The sequence below is a fragment of the Priapulus caudatus genome, unplaced genomic scaffold (genome assembly GCF_000485595.1).
Source record: "Priapulus caudatus unplaced genomic scaffold, Priapulus_caudatus-5.0.1 Scaffold1026, whole genome shotgun sequence".
Taxonomy (NCBI): Eukaryota; Metazoa; Priapulida; class Priapulimorpha; order Priapulimorphida; family Priapulidae; genus Priapulus; species Priapulus caudatus.
The window spans coordinates 44990-53359 of record NW_014578087.1 but is presented as its reverse complement, the minus strand read 5'-3'; the positions used below and the strand labels follow the sequence as shown (position 1 = coordinate 53359).

The 8370-nt window shown below is 44.1% G+C and overlaps 2 protein-coding genes across 2 annotated transcripts in view; both read right to left on the bottom strand.

Moving 5' to 3' along the window:
- Nucleotides 1–759: 759 nt before the first annotated feature.
- On the bottom strand, nucleotides 760–6696 carry LOC106815036 (sphingosine-1-phosphate phosphatase 1-like). Its single transcript, XM_014819462.1, has one exon. The coding sequence runs from the start codon at nucleotides 6309–6311 to the stop codon at nucleotides 4926–4928; it is 1386 nt and encodes a 461-aa protein (XP_014674948.1). The 5' UTR covers nucleotides 6312–6696; the 3' UTR covers nucleotides 760–4925.
- Nucleotides 6697–7365: 669 nt separating this feature from the next.
- Nucleotides 7366–8370, bottom strand: part of LOC106815030 — a 4293-nt gene continuing 3288 nt past the window's right edge. Inside the window, exon 3 of the mRNA XM_014819453.1 lies at nucleotides 7366–7400. Within this exon, the coding sequence (XP_014674939.1) occupies nucleotides 7366–7400 (35 nt within the window). The remainder of the gene's footprint in view (nucleotides 7401–8370) is intronic.

Genomic DNA, 8370 nt, shown 5'->3' with positions numbered 1-8370 from the left:
AAAGTTTCCACGAGCCAGCGTTAGATTTGGCGCACATCTCCACTGCGGACAGCGCTTCATACTTGAACATCCCCGCGGTCGCGTGCGCATATCCCGCGGAACTGCGCGTCTGATCCGCGCGCAGCGCTCAGGACCAACAGCAAAGCTGTGCCACGCAATCTTGTATCATGTCTCTCTGGATTTTGTGCGTGTGTGTGTGTGTGTGTGTGTGTGTGTGTGTGTGTGTGTGTGTGTGTGTGTGTGTGGTTGGGTGGGGGGGAGGTAGCTAGAGTAATCGGAACCGTTCTTCATGAACGCTGCTAAAAAGATGAAACGTACAAATCTCGACATGCAGCGATTCTGAATAGTTTGCAATTGCCAACTCTATAATCGCGGTGGTATATGATAGATTATAGAGAGATTTGTAATTAGAATAAACCTATCACACGAACAAGATATTTACGTATATTCCCATATATATTGATATGGTACATGCATATATATATATATATATATATATATATATATATATATATATACACACATATATATATAGAGATATATATATATACCAATATACACTTATTACCATGTACATTTACGTAATGTATACATGTACATAAGTAATAAATGTATTCTATTTAAAATACAATTTAAATATATTTAAAAGCAAAATTGCTAGGATGTTGAACAAAATGTTTGAAGTTTTGAACTTTTCAGTAAATCACTGTAAATAAACTACATAAGCCTTGTGAACACTATAAATACAATACGCAGAAATTCACGTGTATATTTCGCTTCAACAGTTTTATTTGTAATTTGTTAAATTTAATAACGTGTCCAATGTATCGAATTAAACCTACCGAGTTTATATACCGTTGAAAGTCCTCTATAAGTTGGCATAACGCGGTTTAAAACGAGTGATCTATGCCGAATAAAACGTAAACTATTGAGAAGATAAGCATCGGCAGCGAATGAGATGTCGATCTTCCACATACCACGCGTGCATGTGGGTACTACACGTACATTAAAAAAATCTACATTTTAGCTACGAATCGGTAAAGGCTCTCGAACACGAAATGACGTCATTAGTACCAACAACAGCCCACACTGCACTAGGTGGACATAACAGTCTTATCTCCTAGTTGTACGACATCGGTCATCGGTTTCGGTTCAGTGCAGATAAAGTGCAATTCTCAAGAGCAAGGTACTACACGTACATTAAAAAACTCTACATTTTAGCTACGAATCGGTAAAGGCTCTCGAACACGAAATGACGTCATTAGTACCAACAACAGCACACACTGCACTAGGTGGACATAACAGTCTTATCTCCTAGTTGTACGACATCGGTCATCGGTTTCGGTTCAGTGCAGATAAAGTGCAATTCTCAAGAGCAAGATCATTTATTCTACGCGACACAAATTTGGCCACGACCGTGCAAGGGTCAGGCCACACGCCTGCGCTCTAAACATCTGATGTTAAAACGCAGAAAAATGGGTCTACTCGTTCAGTCGTAGAATAATAACGAACATTTTCGATGTAATCCACACCGCTAGCACCGCCATATGTACGTACAGACAAACGACCTCAAACTCCACTAACTCCATAGGCGTTTTTATCGAAGTGAAAGCGCTTTACGGTTTTGCAAATCTTCCATTTATCTAGACGGTTTCGTGAAAGCGCTTTGGTCGTTTCTCGTTTTTATCTAGACGGTTTGCGAAAGTGCTTTGCGAAACCGTCGAAACCGCCCGGCGAGCGATTTCAGACGGTTTCAACATTCAATATGGCGGATAGTCAAACGTAAGTTATTAAGTAGTTTTCTTAATAAATGATTATATAAGAATAATAAGTTAATGTGTTATAAAAACGTACAAAGATCAGCTAAATCCTAACCAAATGGTCTGCCATCTTGCGTTGTTTTTATGTAACAAAAGCGCTTTCACCAAACCTCTGATCACGTGATTTAGGAAACCGATTTACCGGTTTCGCTTCGATAAAAACGCCTCATAAGTTCACTGCAGCGCCATCTGTTGAGTAAACAGGGTAAAATAGCCAACAACGTTCTATAAACCCTTTCTGATTGTGCTGTCGAATGATAAACGGGATAACATTATAGATCCTTAAGGTAATAATGCATGAACATGCTTAAAAAGACTAATATGATATTTAACTATTGCCGTCGAATGCAAGTTCCACACCTCTACTCTCTAGCTTAAATGCCCATGCACGAGTTTCCGTAACAAACGGATGCCAATGTATTAAACTATATTTATAGCAGTACTATACAAAGCATTGGAATTACAATGAACGGAAAATTTACCCCCAACTGACCAGCCTTACTGACAGCCGAACACACTCAATAGGCTGCCTACGTCAGAGCCCTCTATTAATAGTTAAGGTCAGTAAGGTTCAGTGAAGGTCAGTTTTGCTATTTGCATTAGGAAAAATCATACGGTCGATCAGGTGATGCGCATATACTATCTTTTGGTCTTACATTTAGCAATATTTGCACACGATGCAACAGCTTTCCGAGGGATGAATTCTAACCATCTAGGGCATCAAGTTAGTATGGCATCAAGACCTCATTATATCTAATACTAACTCCACCTACGCCGCCCTTTGTTCCACCACATGACTATGAGGGGCTGTATAGGTAGACGCAGTAAGGTAACCCAGCTGAATAGGCCACAACAGTACAGCAGTTACCTTGTTAGGTCTCTGAAGAGAGCTAGGGATGACAATCGCGTAACAATATCAGAATGGTATATAATATCCTAATTCAATATCAAAGGTAAAAAACCTCATCCTTACCAACCAAAGTGGGCCATCTGAAATATTTCCCTGGTTCGTGCATAAATTCGTTATGGCAGAAAGACTCGCAACAAGAGCATATTTTTGTGCGCATGTCAATAATATCACTTTCAAATCCTTCATGCCACGCATCGACTATTCGGACTAAAAGGGAGAAAACCGCTTTACATTTCTAATTGCATGTATTGATCAACACGTCTCTTGACGTGTATCAAGACTTAGCACAAACATATATACAGCACAAAACGCTGAATCTGGAAATAATGGCCTATTTTTGCACACGCGAAATGCAATGTTCACCGTTTGCTTTTTAAATGCAAGCAAATTAAGCAAATATACGTGTGATTGTTTCCACAGCCGAGCTGCAACGGAAACAAAATTAACTGTAAAACAAGATACATTTACAAAAAAATGCTGCATTTATGCCATACAAAACATTATTTAAAAGACCTGCTCATAAGGGTAACAACTTATGGAGTACATGTAACATATACTTAGGATAGTGTAAAAAGGGCAGAGGGCAGACTGGCAAGCTTTAGCATAAACCTAATAGCACAAGGCCTAAGATAAAATATTGCTTGTTTCCCCTTTACCGACCGACTCGCCAAAACGCCGCTACTCGACACATTTTATTGGCCGATTAAAACAAAAGAAAAATTATTTCGTTTCGCCAAGAAAAAAACTAATTCGTGCCGCAAAAACATATACACAAAACAGAATATACAATATACATACACACATCTTGTCAAAACAAAATAACAAAGATTTTTCACCTACCTACCTACTCGGTACCCTGAGAGGCGAGTAGGTAAAGGGAAAACAAACAATTTTTTAAGGGTGGCCCAATATTACCTATAACATGCAATACATTTAGTAAAAAATACATTCAACATGAGTATAACTGTCTTCTGTATACCACCTAGTAGCTGATCGTTGTAGGCCTGTGATTTAATAGGTAGAGATCACAATTTGGTAGATTGCTTGAGTCCAGTTTGTCAACACGCACTCGGTCAATTTTCCAAAGGACAGCGCTGCAAACTACAAAGTATCTATAACATCGCAGCGAATTTACTTTCGGTCAAGGGTAGCACAGGAATATTAGAATGAACAGGGTATATGCGAGATAGAAACTCTTTTGTTAGATATATTATCAACTCCATTACTACATTAGGCAATTCTCATTTATAAGATAGAAGTGTAGAATCATGCGCAGGAACTAAACAATCACAGTGGAATAGCGTTGAACTACTGATAAAAATTGGGAAACAGAAATTACACCAGTAAAGAGGGCTACGCTATGGTACCGTTATAAACACGGTAGTATCATGTCGTTAGGCAAGCTGTCGTGTTGCTAACCGAGGACGAAGGATGATCTCAAAAACTTGGCTCAATTCGTTTTACGACTTTGCCTGCAAAGTCGTCATCAGATCTCCATTAACCGTAGCCACTTCGAACACAGTGACTCGCGTCGAATGACATCGTGTCATGTGTCGTCATGCGTGAGTTACGTTCGATATGTAACCACTGTGGCGTCCTCGGACAAAATATACCATAACAGAACACAAGAACATCTCGTCAATGCCGCCACCCATACTAAGGTTCAGTGGAACACGTATCTATGTACATAATAAATGGATAGTGCATTATGTTATCACCACAATACTAACAGATGAGGTCACGAAACCATATCTGTCGATCAAGAATCGGTTTTAAGCACCTTAATACAGCAATGTGACGTGGAACAATGTCTTAACCTCCTCACTGTCAATCCCAATTAGGAATTCAACACTTGGGCTAACCAATATTATATGATGGCCAAATGACATCCATCACACAATACGTGCAATGCACTATCCAGTTATTACACATAGATATGTGCGTGCTACTGATGTGTGAAGTGTCGAGTGTGGGGGGCAGCACTAGATCTCGACATACCACACCTCGCTGCGCTACCAGCGCGCTCTGGCGGTCGCACAAGATTTCTGCGCGACCGCACCCAGCAGACGACGCACCCTGGCGGTCGCACAAGATTTCCGCGCGACCGCACCCAGCAGGCGACGCACCCTGGCGGTCGCACAAGATCTCCGCGCGCGACCGCACCCAGCAGATGGCGCACCCTGGCGGGGCTGAGCTTAAATCTCCGTGTACCACATCTCGCGCTCGATGTTGAGTATAGCGAAGACGCGCGTCGCCGTGAAGACGACGTTGAACGCGATCGCGCCGTAGACGAGGAAGCCGTACGGCACCTCGACGATGAGCCGCTGCTTCGAGCGCGGGTCGCGCCGGTCGAGGTTCCACACGCGGCACAGCAGCGGGTACGTGCACGCCTTCATCGCCGCCTGCGTCGCGCACGCGATCGCGATGCCGATGCACATGCGCAGCGCCATAAGGCCGACGTCGTGGAACGTCGGCCAGATGATGCGGAATGGCGCCGGCAGGCTCGGACCCGTCATGTAGCCGAGCTGGAAGTTGAGCCACGAGCCGACGTAGATTCCCGCGCAGATGCCGAGGATGTTCGTCGTGTCGCCGCGACTCGTGCTCCACTTGTCCAGCTCCGGGTAGTTCACCGCGAGCGCGACAGCGACGCCGACCGTGAACAGCGGCGCGATCCGACTCTGCAGCTGGAACTCGTCGAAAGCGTCGACCCAGCGGAGCAGCGCGATCATGAGCGCGGCGGCGAGAAGCAGACCCGCGATCACGTCAAGCGCAGAGTGCATGCCCATGTAGAGGCGGCTGAGCGCGACGAGAGCGCACCACGCCGTCGCGAAGACGACCGCGTAGATGAGCGCGTACTCGTAGCGGTCGTGCGTGAATACGACGACGGCGAACGGTACCGTGAAGCCGACCATCGCGTGCGTCGACGGCATGCCGTACTCGAGCGCGTAGCGGCGTTCGAGCTGAGCGACGGGCGGCGCGGCGGGCCGCGGCCAGCGGACTACGTCCTTGATCGCCTGCCCGATGAACATGCTGAGCGCCCAGACGAGAACGATGCGGCGGCCGACGTAGCCGTCGATGTTCCAGAACCACGCCGGAAAGAACGTGATGTAGAAGACGCCGTTGCCGAGCGACGCGCCAAACGAGAACAGGTAGTAGAAGAACCAGTTGGTGATGATGAACTCTTTGTCGAGGAGAGCGTCGTCCGACGACCTCGCGTCGTCCGACTCGCTGCTCGTTCCGTTCGGCGTGACCTTGGTTTCGTTTGGCTTCGTCTCCGCGTCGGCAGCTACCCCAGGACGGCTCCTCACCGATTGCTCGTCATCGGTGGCGTCGTCGCGTCTTTCTATCAAGTTGGCAAAGTGGGCTTGCGCCGCGTCGCGTTTCGCTTCGGTCTGACTTTCGATCTTCTGCGCTCGGTTGGCGATCGTCTGCCCCGATAGCGAATGCGTCGAGATGATGCCGCAGAATCGTTGAAATCTCGCAACGAGCTTAGGGTCTTGTAATTTCCATATCGTCGGACCTAGGACTCTGCGCTGTTCTGTCTCTACGTCCTCTGGACTTCTCTTGATTTTTGTATCCATTGTTGTATGCTTTTGTAGTATGGTTGGTACGTGTATTCGCGCACTGTCCAGCAGTGTGCGAGAACTCGATTCGGAATCGAAACGTTGGCGAGAGCACCCGGACGATACTTCCTCGCACAATGAAAATTCGCTAAACTGCCAAATTTTGCACCGTAACGATGCACTTCCCTTTTGTTGCACCTCAGAAGAATGAAGTGCACGGGCGCTACGGTTATGTTAACGTGCCGAACAAAGTCCAGAAATACGTAGGACAATTCTGAAATAGTGATAGTGACATTAAACTAAAAGAATGCCTTATATTATTAGTCTGTGTGGTCTAGTAGCGTCAATGTCGTCACTAGTCTGTAGCTGGGCGCACCACGCACGTTCTAATGTTGCAGCGAACATTGTGAGGTGAGCATCTATTTGGCATGGATAAATTAGGTCGCTGATTCGCTAGTTATATTTTTCGACCGATAGCGAGGTTTGGTTCAAATAAAGTTCAAATATAAATGACCCTGCCCTGATTTTAAAATGATTTTAAAACAGGTATAATAACAAAGGTGGGTTGGGCTATGCCGCGGTCAAGGAAAAGTAAGTAGCTCGCCTTGGTACCCTTGGAACGATCTATAAAATAGATCTCGCACGTGTGATGACTGATATATTACATTCCTAGATCTTTATTATATATCTATGAATATGATTACCACTACGCCACTACGCCACTATACCACTACGCCACTAGTTTTAAAAATAGCATTAGCAATTATTTTATCCTAAGAGTAAGAAGCATTACTTGCTCGAAATTACACAAAATTACTTGCTCGAAATTTAGCCCTTCCCACCGCCACCGTCAGGAACTGTATATATTTATTTAGTTATGAATTTATATATTTGTAAAATTTTTGTCATTATATTTATTTATTGATTGATTTATGTAATGACGACAGATATATTGGTAAAAATAATGGCATGGGCTTGCAAGTAAGTACTCTGGTAAGTACTGGTACTACTATGCGAGAACGGCATATATATACTAAAACGTAACCACATAAATGCTGAAAACTGTATACTATTATATTGTGATCACTATACTAACAATAACGAGCCCTACAAAAATTAGGGACGTACAATAGATGCAATAACGACAGAAGGAAAATGTACACTACAAATTAAAAGTCACTGCACAAATACATTGACATGTGGGTAGCAAAACAGCCTATTTAATTCCTCCTACCCCATTATGAACTTTATAGTGCAAATGTGCCAGATAACCGGCCTCTACTAACGCCTCTGACTAAAATTGTATTAATAGACTGCATGTGATGCCTTAATTAATGCCATATACCACTGTAGTTTTGCATATTTAACGTTCAATCTTAACGTATATGCCTCTTGCATCAACGTAAACAATTATATACGCTCATAAATGCTTTTAGGTCTTCTTTAATATACGTTTTTCTTCAGTTCACGTTTGCCGCTTTCTCACTATTGCCTGCCGTCCCTTCTAATATAGACTTATGCATGCCGCTAATCTCACGTGACACGTTAGTTTAGAATAATATTATATAATTTTATGGTTCTGTGTGATACTAGTGATTATATCAGGAGTCTATCAATATATTGATAGACTCCTGATTATATACTAGACATGTATATACATGAATGGTTCTGATTTACTATACTGTCAGTTCATTAGAATGTTAGTTGTGTGACTGTATCTTCCCTTATCTTTTAATTCTTATCTTGTTTTATATTTTTACTAGTAGGTATACGCGCACTTTCACTCTCTGTCTCCCCCTCTCTCGCTCGCTGGTGTTCCACGTACACACAGATACACGCACTACACGCAGGTACACGCACGTGCACGTGCGTGTACCCGCGTGTACGTGCGTGTATCTCCGTGTAGCCGCGTGTACGTGCGTGTATCTCCGTGTACCCGCGTGTACGTGCGTGTACCCGCGTGTACGTGCGTGTACGTGCGTGTATCTCCGTGTACCCGCGTGTACGTGCGTGTACCCGCGTGTACGTGCGTGTACCCGCGTGTACGTGCGTGTACCCCCTCTGTGGGTGCCTGCCT

Bases quoted from the DNA above. Each gene is read 5' to 3' on its own strand.
- LOC106815036 (XM_014819462.1), bottom strand. From the start codon at position 6,311: ATGGATACAAAAATCAAGAGAAGTCCAGAGGACGTAGAGACAGAACAG.